The sequence below is a fragment of the Drosophila novamexicana genome, unplaced genomic scaffold (genome assembly GCF_003285875.2).
Source record: "Drosophila novamexicana strain 15010-1031.04,08,12 unplaced genomic scaffold, DnovRS2.1 tig00000512-arrow-arrow-pilon, whole genome shotgun sequence".
In the NCBI taxonomy this organism is placed as follows: domain Eukaryota; kingdom Metazoa; phylum Arthropoda; class Insecta; order Diptera; family Drosophilidae; genus Drosophila; species Drosophila novamexicana.
The window spans coordinates 463,640-482,531 of NW_020824809.1; the positions used below are offsets into that span (position 1 = coordinate 463,640).

Here is an 18,892-nt window from a genome sequence, read left to right on the forward strand (position 1 = left end):
CATAGGATAGGCCATAATTTACCTTCCAGATATATGAATTTTAGGTGACAGTTTAGTTAGGATATCCCAATAAAACCATGTAATATATTGGTTCGATCCGATCCGATACACATATGTACTGCCTACATTACGACCAAATTATAATACCTCCGCAAGAATATAACAAATAATTGGAAAGGCGTCGTCGTAAAAGATACGAGGTTGGGCGTTTAAGCCTATATGAAAACGAAAGGCAGAAAAAGATGAAGCTTTAAAAATTCAATATCGTATTATGAAGCCCGAATTAGAAGCAATCGACCATGTTAATCTGTATTTTTATGATGATTCGATTTCTTTATTTTAAAAGGAAGGTTTTCCTTTTCCTGGTATGCTATGTCTGATATCAACTAAAATACAAACTTACATATGTCAATTTTGCAATCGTCTTTCGAGTATAAAGGAAAATGAATATACATAAAGAATCTTGAATAGTATTCGGCTACTTATTTCCCTAAAGAGCCTGAACAGGTGCAGCAACCGGAACAACAACCAATTTGCATTGCAATCGATCAAAACAACTATCTACTGGATTGGAATTGCGTCACTAAAGGAGCTTTTTATAGGAAAAGAATACGGTAATCTTGACGCAAGGGTCTATTGAATATATTTCGCTACTCGATTGATTTACATTTTTAGTCATCAAGTTAAAATTGCTTTTGCGGATAGATTCTTTGTTTGAGTGAAATATTTAGATGACAGAAAGACTGAAAACAGGCTTTTTCACAATTAATAAATATAATTAAAGTTAAACTATTAAAACAGAAACTGTTTGTAAAAATTAATAATAATTTAGGTGCGTTTTTATAGCGGTGTAAATGATTGCAATACAAAGTGCTTCACAAATTGTTAATATGATTTCTCACATTAAATTTAAATAAAAAATCGATAAGTTCTAAAAAAAATCAGCTGATTACAATACAATTGAAATTACTATCGATCCCCAAACATCGATTCTGAAGAAAAAAAAACATCGCAACGCTCGATGTATCGATGTAAGGTACACCACTAACAAAAAAGGTGAGCATAGTAAATGTTAAAAAAGAGCAAGCAACAGCAGGCGCGCTGGTGGCGAATTGTTTATTAAAGTGAGTAATATTTTGATGGAACCTGTGAGTAACAATAATATACAAGCTGTTCGCGTTATTCGGCTGTTTGGGCAAGTAAACCTACGCTGCGCCAAATAACTAGTTTAACCTTGCCCCTCAGACGTAGAACTCTGTTTGTAATAAAAACAAAAACAAATTTTATTGCGTCGTCGCCGTGATTGTATGTCTTTGCATCATTTTATATTGAAATCACAAAACATAATGTCTGGTGCAATGGCAGTTAAAGTGTCCAGTTTTGTTGGTTTGTGGTAGCAATAATATATCCCTTTACTTATCCACGTTTACATTCGAATTTCGTGTGCCAGTGGTGGATAGCGTCATTTCAGGGCTCGCAGCTTGATTTATTAATAATTTGCATCGCTTATATACATATATGAACACTCGTATCTGAATATGTGTGCCAATGATTTTGATTGTTTTTGCTCTCACTATAGCCGTAGCCTCTTGCTCTGTTTGGTAACTTTATTCACCTTGACTCCGAGTCGACGAGTGCAAAAGTCGTTTAAGCGCTAAAATGGTGAAGCTTTTGTTTATATGTATGTACATATATACATACATACATGCATGCATATTTATATATGTACATTTGATGTTATTGCTGTTTTTGCAACTTTGGATCGTTGCGTTTCATTACACTTCTAATAAATTTCAGCCATATCAAACATGTGCTTTGTCTTTTGGTCATTTTTGTTTTATACGCAATTGGCTGGCTTATCAGCTGTTCACAAACCAAGACTCCTGTGCTAGCCAGATTAGCACTGTGTTTCCAATTGGATGTTTTATACATTGCACGCACATATGTACATACGTGTGTACACACATTTGTACGCAGATATTGTCAGCGGTTTCCGATGTGCCCACAAGTTCCAAAGAAAATTAGCTCTTAGAGGAGCCTCTCACTTGCATCGATGACTAATTTATTATTTTGTATACCCTGCAAATTGGTTATCGTAAGCTATACAAGTTTCTTGTAACAGCCGTATGTAATATTATATACTATCGATATTAATCAGAATCTGAATAGCCCAATATTGAATATGTAATATTTTGGCATGATATCTGTTTCACCTAAACATTTTAATATAGAGTAGGTCTTGGGAAAGCCGAAAATTAAATACACTTCTATGGTACTCACAATTGCTGGTTCCAACAGAACTGTATGATAGGCCATACTTAAGGGGCATGGTAAAATTTGGCTAAGATATCTTTAAAACAAACTATTTTTCTCATACATAAACATAATTAACATGTATCAATATATATAAATATATATATACGTTACACATTTCATGACATATCTATAAAACCCTCAACAAGAGTATAATCATAAAGAATCTGCTGCTGTCACATAAGTATTTGAACTGAGTATCCTCTAAAGCATTGATATTTGTTTTGTTATTCTTATTGTTCCTCTGCGATTATTTTTTGCTATTTGCCCAATTACCTATTTCAACGTTTGCATTTTGTATGCAAGCGTCCGACCCCCTAGTCGTGCGACCTTTAAACTGATTAATCGTGAATTTCTACATGGGCTACCTATTTATATTTTTTATTTCATATGCATTAATTGTGCTCATACCTTTGCTCACTTGCTCTCTCTCTGTCTCTCTCCCTCTCTATATATATTTATATATTACTCTCTTCCCATTTCTCTCTGTACTTGTGTTTTTCATTTGTGTCGGTCGAGTATCCATTCGATCACAGCCGTTAGTTTCGGTCTATTGAAGGTATGTTTTTGGGTTTGAAAAGGGATTTCAGACTCGCAGGGTGAAAGAGATTACACGCTCTTACTTTCTCTCGAGAACATTCGATAAACTTGAGTTATGCTGAAATTAATGATTATGTATAGAAAATAGCAAAGTGCATGAGCTTGGTAGAATTTTACAAATAACAAACATATTTTCTCGGTGTATCCATTATAAATCTTTGATTAAAACACATGCAGTTGTTAATACATTTACGAAAGCTTTGAATGGCGCAGATTTTGAAAGCCATAAGCCACCAATAGCAACGTTTATCAATCATTCAAATGTGTTTCAAACGTTAGGGTATATAAAATCAAACTTGCTTTTGGATATTCACAACTGCTTTCATTTTCCACGTGTTCTTGTTGCCTCCTCTCTGTCCCCTGGCTACATTAGTTGCTTATCTCAAGAATCGGCAGATACAGTGGCAGGGTCTCCATGGTGTCCACAGCGGAGCGATCAAAGCACAGCGCATGCCGAGCAGAGGTCATCAGCTGACGCACGCCAAAGGCCACATCTTCAAAGCCAATGCGCTCGCTGGGCTCAAGCTGCCAGCAGTTAAGCAGCAGCTGGTAAAGATCGCCATAGACATAGGCGGGCTGCGCCGGGCGCACGCCAGAGCGTATCGCCTCTAGCAATTGCTGGCTGCTGGCAACGTTTGCATAAGGCGTGCCGCCCAGGGCGCAGCACTCCCAAGCAACGCAGGCGAAGGACCACACAACAGATTTTGTTGTGAAGTGCTGGTGACGCAACACCTCGGGTGGCAGCCAGCGGCCCAGATCTAGCGCCTGACTATTACTGTTCACATAGTGCAGTGGTCCGAGAAGGCATACCTTGAGCTTGGAGTCGGCGCTAACGTACACACTGTAGCTGGACAGCTGCCGGTGCAATACCTGACAGCTTCCCAGATACGACATTGCGCTTGACAGCTCATACATCCACTGTAACACCAGTTGCTCAGTTAGCACAGTTAGACGCGGCGCTGGCGCTGCCTGACGGCTCTCGATCAATCGTCGCTTAAGACTGACACGCTGCAGCTCAAAAACCAGATAGAACCAGTCCGCGCTGGCCGAAATGCCATAAAAGTCTAGGAGCAGCTCGTGGTGGCGCATTTGTCTTAGCTGCCGCAACTCACGCAACAGCTGCGCCTGCCTGCCACCGCTCAGATCGTTCAGTGATAAAACATGGAGCGCACATTCCTTAACGGTTTCAGCCACGTTGAGCCGTCCTGTGATGATCTCTCCGTAACGCCCTTCGCCAATAACATCGTTTGCATTGAGGCGCAGTCCATTGCGCGGCAGACGCTCCAGTCCCTCAAGCGTCGAGTGTAGCTGCTGCTTGAAGCTCTCTAGCGAAGCCGGCTGCTCGTCCTCCACAAGATATCCGTTGTTCTCGCGCTCAATGATGGGCGTCTGCTGCGTCATCTCGTGCGCGTTGCGTCCACGTCCAATCAATCCGCGCGCGTGACAGGTCTTGTAGCGCAAATAAAAGTATGTGATGAGGCTAAGCAACAGGCAGCTGCCGAAGATCACACAGGTTACAGCCAAAGCCACCACTGACGACTGACCCTTCTCAAATGTTGCATAGCTGAAATCGTCCAGAGAGCTGGCATGTTGTGCGTGACTGCTGCGCGTGTACAGTGTCTTTGTGACGTTTCGCAGTGTGCTTACCTATGGGAGAGAAGCCAGGATTAGTAGTAACCAGGCACCGACTTAACGATAAGACTGTTTTCATTTTATTTTAGTTTGTTTATTACTTACCACGCCCAAGCTAATGTGAACATGGGAAAGCTGGTCCTGCTCCTCTGATAGCTGCTCCAGAGGCACATTGCGATAGCGTCCATAGCGTTTGCCATCCCCTACAACAAAGTGCCTAGTGCGGTTGTCCTCTGGTCGATCGTAGTTCAGCTCTGCGGCTATATAGTAGGGAACTCCATTTTGCTGCGCATCCTGCCAGCCACCCAACAGCTGTTCATCAAACGGCTGGCTCAGTGAATCGTCAACAAACTCGACAACAATAAGAAGCTTCGAAACCGGACCATTGTCGTTGTGTACGGGCGCCAACTCCACGGTCATGCTGTTTTTAGTCCGGCTGAGAATCTTGGGCTGTGCGGGCGCTGGACTTGGTAAGCCCACCTCTGTGCTGGCCATTAGTGTAGCATGGCCGCATTCGCTTTCTTCTTGTTGTTGTGCGCAAATGGCGCGAACACTAATATTGTAAAGAGTCGCGGGATGGAGATCAGTTAGCTCAAAGCGGGTCTCTGTGCTCTGCACTATAAACTCGGGCTGCAGAAATGCGGGAAGCGTTGAGTAGGTCTGAACAACCTGACATTTGATCAGAATGTTGGAAATTTGCTGAGTTTGTGGCGCGAGAGCCTCGGCACCGCCAGCTAGCAATAGCTTGTTGGGCTCATAGGCGTCCCACGCGAGGCTTATGCTGTTCTCAGTGCTGTTGACCATCCGTAGATGATGTGGCGCCGGTTGCCTTAGCAACGTCGTGGAATAGTAGGAATGTACACCTACGCCTCCGCAATACTGCGCCTTATTGGCCAGGCATCGCGTGTGGCACAGCTGATCGTCCTGCTTTTCATGAGGCTCCAGACGATTGGCACAGAAGCACTTTTCGGCAGCCAGGACAGCGTACCTGTGGCCCTGGTGCTCACATATCTCAATGCACGTTTGAGGCGTCTTTGCGTAGACCGATTCCTTGAGCAGATCTGTTCGAGCAGTATAGCAGCCAACGTAATAGTAGACGGGCTCCTCCTCCGGAATATTCTGCGATTCCTGCACGGATACGCAAATAAAACTAAACAACAAACAAATTGCCACGAGGTAAACCGCTGCGACGTGCTGCTTTGGGCCATAAACGCTGGCAATTGGGCGGTGTCCACACTGCATGTTGTGCTGGCGTACTCGTGCTAGTGATGGCGAGTGATGGAGCCTTGTGTGCCCGGGTGGGCTATGGCGCGGACCCTCTAGTTTTGTGGTTTGATTAAAGCTAATTAAACACTGCGCTGCTTAATTTAAGCGAATTAAGCCTTTATTTCTCGTATATTGTTTTCCCTGTGTCGCGTCCAATGTTTTTTTCTTTCATTTTAAGCGCTGCTCAGAACGCGACTATCGCTGCTGCTGCCTGCCTCATTTGCTTTGGTCATTGTTGTGTTGTTATTGTTGCTGTTGCTCTCAGCAACCATTCCAGTTGACTAATCATGCTGCCAGCGTCGACGCTGGCGTCACTGTCGCTAGTGTTGCTGTTACTTTTCGCTTGAGATGTTTACATCCCAGTTCGAATAAATACCTGATGAGCCAAAAGGAGACAACTAGTCCGCCGATCATAATTGAAATTGTTGATCGAGGCATATAGTTGGCTCTGTCTGACACCTGCACCACGTTCTGAGCACAGCTTTGACAGCACGTAAGACTGTCAAACGGTGTTACCAGCAGTGTATAAAATTTTTCAAAATCCTAACTCTGGCATACACAAAACTTGCAGTCATAAACATATAAAACGGAACGTTTTAGTTCTTTCTGCTTTTGTTGGCTGCTGTTAATTAAACGAAATAATTATTACAGCTGCAGCTGCTGAGCTGAACAATCTGACAGCATTGCCACTAAAGAAGAGATGGCTAGAGCAAAAGAGAGCTGATGTCAGTGAGAGAGAATTTCGATCATTCGCTCATTTAGATTCTCATTGGATATGCCAACAGCGGGTGTCTTGCGTACTGTGCAGTTTAGTTTTGGTTGACAGCTGTGGGGACTGTCACTTGACCGCTTTTGCTTTTAATTAAATTTGCTAAATATTTTATTGCAACGAACAGATGAAGCATACATATTCACATTTGCATGTAAAGGTTTTACCGACAATCGCGTGTTTAACATAAGCATGCTGTTGCTGTGATTATTGTTGTATTGTTGACTAAACCAGTCGCTGGCAGACATTTCGTTGTTTTGATTATGTTTCCAATTAGAATCTACAGCGCTGCTCAAGGGTGTAGCGACAGAAAAGTTGTCAACGTCATCAGCAGCAACAGCGTCTAGGGGGCAGGCAGCAAAGCATTTTTCATTTAGTTGGAAAATTGAATTCGGCATATTATTCTAATTGTATGTGACGACTCAGTGAAAAAGAACTCAATATAATTACGTGCCGAATCTACGCACCTGAACTGAACAGGTCGAACAACAAAATTCATCTTCCGCATGCTGCTAGCACTGCCAAGCAAACTAGCGCAGAGTCAAATTTATTTTTGGCCACCTTTCATAATTGCAGGCCGCCTGACACGTTATGCCAGCACCCATGCCAAAATTAAAAAAAAAAAACACAGCCAGACTCACGCAATTGAATAGAACTTGCGCAATTAACCGTTAGTTCAATTCAGTTGCCGCTTGTGAACTGACAGGATAGCATCTATATATAAATATGTGCATATACATATATATATTTATATATAGCTTTCTATTTGTATATAGCATCTACTTGCCGTTTACAAAGCAACTATTATTAAATCTTTCACTTGTTTCATTGTGTTTCTTTTTGCAGTACTTCAAATTAACATTGAAAACCAAAGTTGGAAAACAAAGCACAGACGCACACACGTACACACGCACACACCAATATACTCAGCTTACACATGGAGAGGACAGCAATTGGCGGCTCGGCAGTGCAGGTGATCAATGCATCCGAGGAGCACACATTTGTGCTTAACGAGGATGCGCTCAGTGAGGTGCTAATGCGGGAGGAGGTCAAGGATCGCTACGTTTGCGTGGTGTCCGTAGCGGGTGCTTTCCGCAAGGGCAAAAGCTTTCTGCTAGACTTCTTTCTTCGCTACATGTACTCAAAGGTATAGTGAGTAGATATATATGTCTTTAAGCTTTTTAATCAACAAAGTTTTTCAGTATGTGCGACACGACGTCACAGACTGGTTGGGCGATGAGTCCGAACCCCTGTCGGGTTTCTCATGGCGCGGCGGATCGGAGCGCGATACAACCGGCATACTAATGTGGTCCGATATATTCCTGCACGATTATCCCAATGGCGACAAGATTGCTATTATTTTGCTGGATACACAGGGTGCCTTCGATAGCCAGAGCACCGTACGCGACTGTGCGACAGTGTTTGCGCTTAGCACGATGCTGTCCTCGGTGCAGATATATAATCTCTCACAGAACATCCAGGAGGACGACTTGCAGCACCTGCAGCTGTTCACCGAATACGGCCGCCTGGCGCTGGCCGACACCGGCAAGAAGCCATTCCAGCGTTTACAGTTTTTGGTGCGTGACTGGAGCTTCCCATACGAGGCGGAGTACGGTGCTTTAGGGGGAGACAAGATACTTAAGCGTCGGCTCGAAGTCTCCGACAAACAACACCCGGAACTGCAGTCATTGCGTCGACACATTTCATCGTGCTTCACTGAGGTGGCCTGTTTCCTGATGCCACATCCTGGTCTCAATGTTGCCACAAATCCACAGTTCGATGGCCGTCTTAAGGATATTACGCCCGAGTTCAAGAACAGTCTACGAACGCTGGTTCCTATGCTGTTGGCACCTGACAATCTGGTCTACAAGGAGATAAGTGGGCAACGCGTTAGAGCCCGTGATCTTATTCAGTACTTCCAATCGTACATGAGCATCTATAAGGGCAACGAACTGCCTGAGCCGAAGAGCATGCTGGTGGCCACGGCCGAAGCGAATCACTTGACTGCTGTCGCGGCCGCCAAGGAATTGTACAATCAGCTCATGGAGGAAGTGTGTGGCGGCACGCGGCCTTACCTAAGCACTGCACACCTGGAAACGGAACATTTGCGTGTCAAGGACAAGGCGCTATTTCAATTTGCCACAAAACGAAAAATGGGTGGCGAGGAGTTCACGGAGAAGTTCCGCCTCCAATTGGACTCTGATCTGGAGGAGGTCTTCGTCAACTATCGAGCACACAATGAAAGCAAAAACATATTCAAGGCGGCACGTACGCCGGCCGTGTACTTTGCCTGCGCAGTCATCATGTATATAGTTAGCGGCATTTTTGGACTGGTAGGACTCTATACATTTGCTAACTTCTGCAATCTGGTCATGGGTGTAGCGTTGTTAACGCTGGCACTCTGGGCGTACATTAGGTGGGTATCGGCAACTGAAAACTCAACAACTGAGTCCCAAACTAATTCTCAATCCATTTGCCATACCCTCAGATATAGCGGTGAGTTAAGCGACTTTGGTGGCAAGCTGGACGAATTTGCAACTCTCATGTGGGAGAATGTAAGTAATAAGGGAACGAATTCATTCACATGATATTTATATTAAGTATTCCGTTTCAATTTTTTACAGTTCATGCGTCCAATCTATCAAGGTTGCATGGAGAAGGGCATTCAACATGTGGCCACGCATGCGGCTGAGGCGGCCATTGGCGGTGGTGGCAGTGCTAGCGGCAGCCGTTCGCCAGCCAATGCGGTCAATGGCAAGGTAAAGCGCTCATGAGAATACGCCCAAGTCGCACAATACAAAACGCAGCCGCCTCCCGGGATACACCAGCCGCAATCGACAAACAACAATAACAACAACAACAACGTTACGTGCAAAACAAACAAGAGAAACAGTTATAACTTGTTAAACAGCATTTGGGGCAAGTTAAGCGGAGTACCAACTCAGCCCCAGACATCGACCAGCTGCTCCGTCTCCAACTCATTAACAGCCGGCTCAAACAGTCGCAAAAAGCGTAAATCAAAGCGCAATTAATGAAGTCCCTGTCCGTTGGCCGCGTTTATAAACTTTTGAAATGTCGTCGTTTAATTTGTATAAATTTAAGCCCTAAATGGTTAGAAACAAAAATTTAGTAATTAATTGCCCTAAAAGGAATATTGTTTTTTTATATTGCATACACTAATTTTTTAGCTCAGTGCAGCGCGAAGTAATATATAACTATATATAATAATATAATTAGTAAGTGGCTCGTATTTGTTGAAAATCAAATTTTAAATTGTTTTTTATATGCATATTTATATGTACCTCTACTGAAAAAGAAATCATGAGACCCGATCTTTAACGCTGTAATATAAAGAAATTGCTAACGAATTTAAACTTGTTTAATTTTCATGTTTTATCTGCCCCTCGTTTATGTGAACAATTCTAATTCTTGCCCCACGCACCTTTTGCTGTAGAAAAGTGTAAGCAATTTAGCAATGTACAAATTAAATAAAATGCACGTTGTTGGCTCGTTTGTTAAACGTACACATCATATTATTCAACTTTAGAAATTAGGCTGAATCATTGCCATCTAAAAAAACCCCATTTTGGTAAAGGTATTTTATTTTATACGATAGTTTAGTTCATTTAGTTATTGTTAAATGTATAGTAATAACATTTTGATTATGTTTAATGATGACAAATACATAGCTTACTAGCAGGTATATTTTCATCAAATGAAGCAAAATACATCGATTTGGTTCTTTTACAATATATTCATCTTTCTTAATTCAGTTCTTGGCGTTCTTGCAGCACTCATGCTCTACTTTGCTCTCGCCAGCACCCTCAACTTTTTTGCAGCAACCGCCGCTCGAGGTTTCGGTTGATTTGGATGGGTTACAGCCGCATTTGCCAGGCGCGCTGCATTTACAGCTCTCAGAGCACTTCTCTGCGGTGCATTTGCATTCTGTGAAGTATTTGATTGGGCAATTTTCTAATATATAAATCTAGGATTAAATAATATTTTACCCTTTTCACATCCGACGCATGGCATTTTTCACAAATTAGTTGTTCTTTTTCTCGGTATACAAATACTGTTTGTGAAATCTGAGCTTACTTCTATATATTTTATATATACATTTGACAATTTTCGCAGCGCATGCGTGTAAACAATAAGTGTTCGAGGGTTGAATTCAACATGTAATCGTCGAATCATCGAGCGAATGATAATCCGCATAAAAGGCAGTTAAAAAACACGTTATTACCAGGGTCTAGAGCAAGGCGATCTCCGACAGATGATTTATGATTAACATATACTCAATCTTATTGTACAATAGGAGGTCCAGCGCCAAAAATTACAAGGTAACGCATTGCTAGAAGGCACTGCGGGTTTGATTCAAAACTATTTGTTCTCCGATTTTAAATGTCATTCAACTGCATCTTGAAACTAGCGCCTCGGAAGAATATTCTGCAGAAGGAAGTGTCCGAGTAATTTATCCAATACGTTTGATGAGCCAATCCCAAAATAAAAAACCTTACTTTTATTTGTTAAGGTAACATCTTGTAAGACTTTGCAAATACTTTGGGTTACATGTAATTTAAAGTAATTTTGAATGTTCTTTGTAATTTTCGACCGTAGGCATAAAATATTTAAACTTTTATAAATATCTTCATATTCAAGCAAGCTTACATATAGCCAAATATCGAATTTACAATTTTTTTTATTAAATAATAGGGTGATGGTGTCTAACCGGGCCGGAAGCAGGTTAAGAAAAATGTGTCTCTTTGTTAATCTAGTGCCTCGAAATTTCCCTACAGAATCAGTTCGGTAGGTGTAGTCTTTTAAGCCTTCGTCGGCACATATTTGCGGTCAGTTTAAAAACAAGACTGTATTCTTATGGTGAACACAATTTGAAGACACCCAATCTTAGTAAAATATTCGATTCGCACATACCAGCGAAAACCCGAAACCCTTCTTCGGCAGGCAGTATCCCAGAACACGATACCGATATCCGATTTTTACACTAGGTATAGGACCCCCCCAGGATCCAGAACCCGTTCTAGTATTGTGGATATAGGCTAGAAAGTAAAGTAAAGTAAAGTAAACTAAGTAAAGTAAGAAAATGTTACCCTGCGGCGCGTACGCAACAATGCAGAGAATTAGGAAAGGAACGACTTTTCACAAAAGAACGGACGAATTAACTATGCAGGTGAGAGTAGAGACTAAAGTTTGTACAAAAGTCCATTATGAAATAAGCAATAAAAAGCAGTCGGGTTATACGTAGATATGGTCTATAGAAGATATGGGGAACCTTGGCTATTGTGATGGGAAATGGGAAAGGTTAAGCATGCTGTGCTTTTCCTGAAAACTCTGTCATAGGAGCGGTCAAGTCTTAATGAGAAAAACCCCTTTCGAGGTCATGATCAAGATTTTTTGCAGTTTTTTTAGCGAGGGGAATTTTTAAATTATTAACGATAAGATGAACAAGTCCTCTTATAAGACAGATTATTTTTACCACCATCTTTAGCGCTTTATAAATGTTCAAATATGTATCCGACCTTGCTTGATCATTTAAATATAACAATACCAATGGCTTTTTAAAATTAAAAGAATTAAAACTCTTTCACTTCCACTTAGCTACGCAGATTTTCTGTAGTAAGTCGCGTTTAAAGTGAAATTTTACGTAGGTATTTGAAAATAATTTTAGAGTATAATCAAATTTTAAAATATTTGCTCCTGGTTTCTTGCGATCTTTGAAATTCAGTTGGAAACCCAACCATTTTCAATACTTACTGGAATTTAGTTCCAAAACTTTGCCTTAGCGTGCAGATACATAAAGATATTGACAAATTCAGATGTCAGTTAAGCAGGATCAGAACACACAGTGTGCTCTACAAATGTATAGATAGCCTAAATACTAGTGAAAATTTTGATTTAAAAGGCTGGAAGATTCAAAAATGGTTAATCTTGACTATCTGAGATAAGAGGAGATTTAATATGTAATTACATATGATTTAAACTTATATGCTGCATTTTTTTTTATTATTTGCTTATGATTCTCTTTTGTTTTTCAACATTACATATTTAAGATTTCGATCGTTTGCTGTGGCTTAAGACTAACATTTTATGCGCCCCTTTAAAGGGATGGGTTTTAAGCTTCGTCCTTTATGTTTCACATAGACAACTTACTAGACTTATGTGCGTAATTACAATTTATTCTCACATGAACTAAAGAACGTAAAATGTATTTAATTCGTATCGTTCAGCAATTTACAATGAAAATTGATACACATTCTTTTATTTTAATAAAGTTGGTTAATTATATAATATCTGTTCATTTGTGTCTAAAATACAGTTATAGTGCACATGAATAGGGAGAGGATGGGTAGCGACTGCGAACATGACAGGAAACTAAACCAAATATAATTAGCAGCGTAAAACATATCTAAAGGTTCTACTACAACATATATAGATATTAGCGTCTCATAAGCCGTTTTTCAACTCATTTTCTTCGTTTCATTTCATTATCAGTTATTGTTTTTCTTTTCCTATGTTGCTTATAATGCTTTTGCTTTTGGCATTCGTAGTGCATAACAAGGTTCACGCAATGATATAATATTTAAACTTTTCACTTAACTAACATTTTCAAATGGGAATAATGTTTTTTTTATGATTTGGACAATTTGCGGTCGTGGAAGTCTTAAAATAGTAACGTTTATCATTATTTCTAGCTGTATGCATGCATATATGTTTATGTATGTTAATGCATGCATTACATATATATATATATATATATATATATATATATATATATATATGTATATATATGTGTGTGTATGTGTGTGACACTGGCATGTTGAATCAATGTATATGTGGGTGTGTGGATGTGGGAGTGTTTGTCTGAGTGTGAGTTGAATTTATCTGTTTCCGATTTAATATGTTGCTAGATTAACTTTAATTTAGTATAATTCTCTTGCTCAAAAGTCTTTTACTGGAGCACAGGCTCGCCCAAAGCAAGCAGCAACCTTGGTTCAAATCATTCAATGCAACTTTCGACCTTTGGCCAAAAATTCGCAGTACCTTAGAGCTTAGCCATTGTGTGATCGCCACATGTTGCGTGTCATCAGTCCAATGGCTTGCCGAAAAATAAAATGCTCAGCAAATCATTAAACGACAACTAAATTTGTGTTGGACTCGCTGCCTGTGTCGCTGACGCAACGCCAGCCACTGAGCTGGTGGCAGCTGCGGGAACGTTGCTATTGACAACCGCAGTTGCAGGCGACAGTTCATCGAATTTGGCAATCTCCTGCTCCCTGCCATTTAACTTGGATTTGCAACACACTACTGTGTCCGTCTCAATGTTGTATTTGCCTTGCAGCCCATCGTCCTCGGGTTCTGGAGGCGTAGACGCACCCCTAGGCTTTGACTTGATTGCTGCAGCTGCTGATGTAGACGCCTCAACTGCAAACTCATCACTGGGGTGTTCTTTGTTTTGCGCCGCGCTAGATGCATTTGCGTCCCGTTTAATAATGGTAAAAATGCTTTGTATGTACGACTCCATAGTGAGCAAGGTGCTTAGACGCCTCTTGCGATCCTCGTTAACACGATCTTGTGCGGTTTTTTTGTTTGCCGATTTTTTATTGCGCTTTGGCGTAGGCTCCAATTCATCCTCCAGCTCAGTCTCATCGTCCGACGAGGGAATCGATGCTTTCTCTAGCTTCTCGGATTCTGGGCTCTCGATACGTACATCTACGTAATCAGCGGATGCCGCTGGTTCAGTCTCCGCAACAGTTTCAACAGATTTAACAGCATCAACAGTTCCACTGGGCGTATCCGCAGTTCCATCGACAATGCTAGCTTTATCGACTGATTCGGCTTTCTCTTTCTCAGTCGAATTGTCTACTGTCTCCGGCTCCGATCGCGCTGCCGGTTGCGAGTGTTCCTTTTCCTGACAGGAGTCCCGTTTCAGCTTCTTGTTCGGAAATTGATCTACAAAAAACAAATATGTATAATATTTATTGAATGCCCTTCATCTAAATCTGTGTATCACCTCGTTCCGCATCCTTCTTAAAACGCTCGCTCTTGTTAAGCAGGGCCCGTAATGATCCACGCAGCTCCTTGCGCACCGAAGTCGGGACACCAGTAGCTTGAGCAATAATACGTATGGCAAATAGATCGCCGCACAGCTCGTCAATGTCATCCTTAGAGTGCATGCCATAGTTAATCGTGTAGATCATTCGCGCAACAGGAAGCTGTGCTGCCACTTTGTGGTAATACAACTCCAAAAATTCCCGCACAAATGCATCCTTTAGCATGCTGCGCTCGTCTCTGAGCACATTATGCAGATACTCTATTAGCAGCTGATTCTTCACAAGCAGCTCCGAATATCTGAAAGCAAAATTGACATATATATATAGACTTCAATATATCATATAGCTTAATGAGGTATATTGATTAAACTAAAACGTTTTGAAAGGTAAATAATAAAATTCGAACGAATTTCAGATTGATGATAACTTATTTTTACATAGCCCATCTGTGAGGAGTAAAGCTTTCCGGACAAGATAAGAAATGTCCGCCAATCCGATCACTGATATCCCTTCTATCCTCTACCGTTACCTCTTCTTATTTATTTAATATATTTTAAAATTATTATTGTTAACTCCGTTTTAAGGTAAAGATATTCGATATTCCTTATTCTCTTCCATATCTTAACTTTCTCAAGTTATTTCTCTTCCTTCTTAAATAAAGGTAATTAAATTATTCTTCATTCTTATATAATGTTTTTCTTCCATTTCTGCTTAGCCGTATGTCAATAGGAAAATAGCTGGCCAGACTGGCAAATATTATAATTATACCGATTATTTAATAATAAATGAATAAATAATATAAACAAGCGGATCTTTCCGCTTAGGCTCCTAAACTCTTCGGAAAGTCTTCCGAAGTCAATCTAATAGGTTCTGAGGATTGCTGACTAAGAATACATATACTCTATGGGGTCGGAGATGCGTTTTTCTGCCTGTTACATACATTTGCACAAATACATTATACCCCTTTTACATATTTTTAATGGGTTCAGGGTATAAAAATATAAAAGTATGAAATGTCAGGCTTACTTGTGTGTTAACGCATTGTTGTGGATGCCCACCCAGAACTTAGGAAAGTAGTTGAAATGCAACGGTGTTGACTCTATGGCCACCAGGCAGTGAAGCTTGACCAGGGTATCGTTAAGGGTGCCTGTATTGACGCACATGCGCATCATGACGTCGATAAAATCATGATAGGGCCTGTAAAAGCCGTCCACTTGTGCATCGTACTCGATATCAAGACCGCGTGGCGTCAGCTCCGACGAAGCAATGCACATTTGCACCATTGGCCTTGGGGGTCGAGGTGAATTTTTGGCACCTAACGGCCAGGACGTCTGCTTTGCACCGCGACGTGGAAAATAAGGTCCTAACGGGCCTATTGCATTTGGTGCATTGGCCACGGACAAATGGCAGTTGATCAGAATGGGCGCCAGAATGATGGTGGCCTCCAGGCTAGTGTTGCGCACTAGCTCCTTGAGCACCTCGAGGGCCATACGACTAATCTCCGGCGAGTTAAATGTGTTAAGCAGCGTAGCTAGTCGCTTGATCGCATCAGGCAGCGCCTTTGCCAGCGCCGAGTGCTGATGCTGTTGGCGCAGAAAATGCTGTTGCTGCAACTGCATTTGCTGTAATTGCAGATGTTGCTGCATTTGCTGCTGTAGCTGCTTCTCTTTTTGCTGGGGCGTCTGTGGGGCTTGAGTACACTGCGTCTGCTGTTGTTTTTGCAACATCTGTTGCTGCTGCAGTTGCATTTGCTGTTCCAACTGCTGTTGTTGTTGCTTTTTTTGCGCAGGGTTATCCGTACGCATGCGCAGCGTCGCCAGCAGAAGCACCATTTCTCCAAGAAGATCCAATAGATCCCCAGCCACATGGCAGGCAGTGGCCTCGTGGTGCATGGAATGTAGCGTGTGCAACGCCTCAAAGCACATCTCAATGCCTCCGTTGAAAATGACCAGCATGCGATCATCGTCGTTGTCCACTGCGTGTGGGAAATCAAAAACAAAAATGAAGAGTAGATTAAAAAACATATTAAATTTGGTGGATTTAACTATTTAGCATTGAAATAGTTTTATAGTCGGATGCTCCCAACTAATCATGTTTTAGCAGGGTTTTAATACAACATCTTAATGTATGTACAGCTTTAAAGAGTGACCTATTTAACTTTGAAGAGAACGGAAGAGGTTTAAATAAGTAAAACTGAAAGTTCTTAATCTTACAAATTAGATTTGACTGGAGTTCATCATTTCCGAGTTTTGCATACAAAGCCTTGTTTCAAAATCGATGCATGTCGAAACTTAATGGCTAAACCAATCAATATATTCAGTCAATTTTTCATTAATGAAAGTTTTGCGAGTTTTTTCTTGAATTTAACTTTAATATGACATAGAAATTATTCGATTTCTTCTTTAGCTTTGCAGCTCAATGACGCACATTCGGAACATGTATTTAAAAACCTCATAAGAATTGCATAAGACGTTGCAAAGTTTAATTGCTATCATAGCTTTAATATATATCACACATTCACAAACGGTTGTGGATGCTCTTGATAGATATATTTGTATACTCTCAAGCAGATGCCTTCTGCCTGTTACATACCCAACATCTTTTTTTAAACCAACTTTCATTGGGTGAAAAATTAAAATTTAAATCAAATAGATTCTAGACTGGTTATCTAAGCAAACTAGCTGGAAAAGGCATATTCGGTTTTTAAAATTAAGAAAACTATACCTATTACTATCGGCTGTTAATTAAATCTTACCGAGTATTTTCAGGGCGCTAATCAGGGTAGACCAAGACACGCGTGCATCCAAACTGCTTGTATAAGATACAATGACGGAGCGTCTAAAAGCTATGACATCCAGTTTCTCCTGTTCGCTGGCATCCGGATGGCGGGTAGCAAAAAGTGCCATTAGTTTAAATAGCTCATCTACTGCGGCAGCATATTGTGTGGGATGTGGCGTTATATTTTTAAAGGCCCATTGTAGATTTTGATGCTGCGCCAACTGTCGGGTGAGTGTCCGGCTTTGCTCGCAGCATAAACGCAACAGTCCATAGTAGGCCGGAAGCATGGACCGATTGTAAGTTACAATCTCTGAATCATCGTGATCGGCACTGCATGGGAATATCAGATTGTTAAAGCGAAACCGTGCCCACTACGAATGTCTTACAGTATATAGTTAAATGCAATGTTCCGCGTTATCTCCGGGCAGTTGGCCACCAGGGCCGCATTTTCTGGGCAGTCGACAAGCGAGTGATGCCAGAAGGTGAGCAAGGCATGTTTGTTGTGATGCGCCGGCACACTGGGCTCAGAGAGGCGCGGGTGAAACAGCTCCCATAGGGAGCGCATAAATGAACCTATCTGTTGGCGAAAGAAACAAATTTAGCTGCGATCGGAGCAGAGATGTGCAGAAAGCTGTATGCATGTGTGTTTCCAAACTTGCCATTAGTTTTTCAGTCTTAGAAACCATACAGTAGCTGAGTAGATTAAAATAGGCGGTCAGCTTGGTAGTACCATGTGCCCCTATGTCTGCATAAGCGCGTGCTGGACGCAGTAGCCGCAGTAGCAATGTTATCACTTGATGCAGCACCACCTGGGCATCGCTGTTGATGTCCCTGCAAGGGGATAGAAAAACAAAAGTTTATGACGCTGCTTATCAGTTAAGCTGCTGCATTTACCGATAACTGTGCGGATTGAGAGCCAACAACTTATGTTGCGAGTGAGCGCGGAAGTTGGCACGAAACGGCTGGGAGGGCACCAGCGCCACCAGCAGGCAGGCAGCGGCTACAATATGAATAAAAACTAAAATATAGCGCCCAAACATGTACTGGTTAGCCATTTCGTACCATTTCTTACGCGCGTATTATCATGCGCGAGTAAAAATTGTTCCAGCCATTGCTCGGCGGACTGAAGAATCCAGGCATGCGCTATTTTATTCTTGGTGGCCTGCAGCGACAGCCAGTCAAGCACAGATTGTGGACAGTACTCTGCCGCATCCCACATTCGTGGCAGCACCAGCTGCGTAAAACAGGGCAGGCCAACTGGACCGCCCTGTGTCTCGGTGAGCAGTGTCAGCAACTTGAAGAATGGTGCACAGAGCTCAGTGTGTTTGGTGACCGAGGCGAAGAGCATACTGATGATTTGTGTAGCCAAACGATCGTCCCAGCGGCAGAGCGCGTGGATTAAATGCTTTGTCTGGTGCGGATTAATGCCATCCTTTATTTGTTGATACAAAAATGGAAAACCCTA

General features: G+C 41.7%; 4 protein-coding genes across 5 annotated transcripts; 1 reads left to right on the forward strand and 3 right to left on the reverse strand.

Moving 5' to 3' along the window:
• Positions 1–1,058: 1,058 nt before the first annotated feature.
• LOC115762010 (atlastin) lies at positions 1,059–9,466 on the forward strand. Of its 2 annotated transcripts, none has more exons than XM_030704078.1 (5): positions 1,059–1,124; positions 7,427–7,727; positions 7,783–8,996; positions 9,069–9,135; positions 9,205–9,466. In XM_030704078.1, the coding sequence occupies exons 2-5, from the start codon at positions 7,518–7,520 to the stop codon at positions 9,352–9,354; spliced, it is 1,641 nt and encodes a 546-aa protein (XP_030559938.1). In that variant the 5' UTR covers positions 1,059–1,124; positions 7,427–7,517; the 3' UTR covers positions 9,355–9,466. The 2 variants fall into 2 exon arrangements, with proteins under 2 accessions (XP_030559938.1, XP_030559939.1); XM_030704079.1 differs by lacking the exon at positions 1,059–1,124 and adding an exon at positions 6,657–6,734.
• Positions 3,030–6,280, reverse strand: LOC115762009 (putative tyrosine-protein kinase Wsck). Its single transcript, XM_030704077.1, has 2 exons — positions 4,651–6,280; positions 3,030–4,560 (listed from the first exon to the last, which is right to left on the reverse strand). The coding sequence occupies exons 1-2, from the start codon at positions 5,785–5,787 to the stop codon at positions 3,283–3,285; spliced, it is 2,415 nt and encodes an 804-aa protein (XP_030559937.1). The 5' UTR covers positions 5,788–6,280; the 3' UTR covers positions 3,030–3,282.
• Positions 9,467–9,657: 191 nt separating the features above from the next.
• On the reverse strand, positions 9,658–10,689 carry LOC115762011 (metallothionein-3). Its single transcript, XM_030704080.1, has 2 exons — positions 10,588–10,689; positions 9,658–10,525 (listed from the first exon to the last, which is right to left on the reverse strand). Exons 1-2 carry the CDS (start codon positions 10,610–10,612, stop codon positions 10,350–10,352), a joined length of 201 nt encoding a protein of 66 aa, XP_030559940.1. The 5' UTR covers positions 10,613–10,689; the 3' UTR covers positions 9,658–10,349.
• A 2,675-nt stretch (positions 10,690–13,364) lies between these two features.
• On the reverse strand, positions 13,365–18,868 carry LOC115762008 (ubiquitin carboxyl-terminal hydrolase puf-like). The gene is made up of 8 exons (XM_030704075.1): positions 18,490–18,868; positions 18,322–18,427; positions 18,087–18,258; positions 17,814–18,004; positions 17,405–17,757; positions 15,676–16,624; positions 14,610–14,947; positions 13,365–14,548 (listed from the first exon to the last, which is right to left on the reverse strand). Exons 1-8 carry the CDS (start codon positions 18,773–18,775, stop codon positions 13,737–13,739), a joined length of 3,207 nt encoding a protein of 1,068 aa, XP_030559935.1. The 5' UTR covers positions 18,776–18,868; the 3' UTR covers positions 13,365–13,736.
• Positions 18,869–18,892: the final 24 nt, after the last annotated feature.

Excerpts from the sequence above, each read along its gene's own strand:
- LOC115762009 (XM_030704077.1), bottom strand. The coding sequence starts at position 5,787 with ATGCAGTGTGGACACCGCCCAATTGCCAGCGTTTATGGCCCAAAGCAG. Across the intron at positions 4,561-4,650 it reads TTCACATTAGCTTGGGCGTG|GTAAGCACACTGCGAAACGT; the intron begins GTAAGTAATAAA and ends TCTCTCCCATAG.
- LOC115762010 (XM_030704078.1), top strand. The coding sequence starts at position 7,518 with ATGGAGAGGACAGCAATTGGCGGCTCGGCAGTGCAGGTGATCAATGCA. Across the intron at positions 7,728-7,782 it reads TTCGCTACATGTACTCAAAG|TATGTGCGACACGACGTCAC; the intron begins GTATAGTGAGTA and ends AAAGTTTTTCAG. Across the intron at positions 9,136-9,204 it reads CAACTCTCATGTGGGAGAAT|TTCATGCGTCCAATCTATCA; the intron begins GTAAGTAATAAG and ends AATTTTTTACAG.
- LOC115762011 (XM_030704080.1), bottom strand. The coding sequence starts at position 10,612 with ATGCCATGCGTCGGATGTGAAAAGG. Across the intron at positions 10,526-10,587 it reads ATGCGTCGGATGTGAAAAGG|AATGCAAATGCACCGCAGAG; the intron begins GTAAAATATTAT and ends AATACTTCACAG.
- LOC115762008 (XM_030704075.1), bottom strand. The coding sequence starts at position 18,775 with ATGCTCTTCGCCTCGGTCACCAAACACACTGAGCTCTGTGCACCATTC. Across the intron at positions 18,005-18,086 it reads CTAAGACTGAAAAACTAATG|ATAGGTTCATTTATGCGCTC; the intron begins GCAAGTTTGGAA and ends TTTCGCCAACAG. Across the intron at positions 14,549-14,609 it reads TAAGAAGGATGCGGAACGAG|ATCAATTTCCGAACAAGAAG; the intron begins GTGATACACAGA and ends TGTTTTTTGTAG.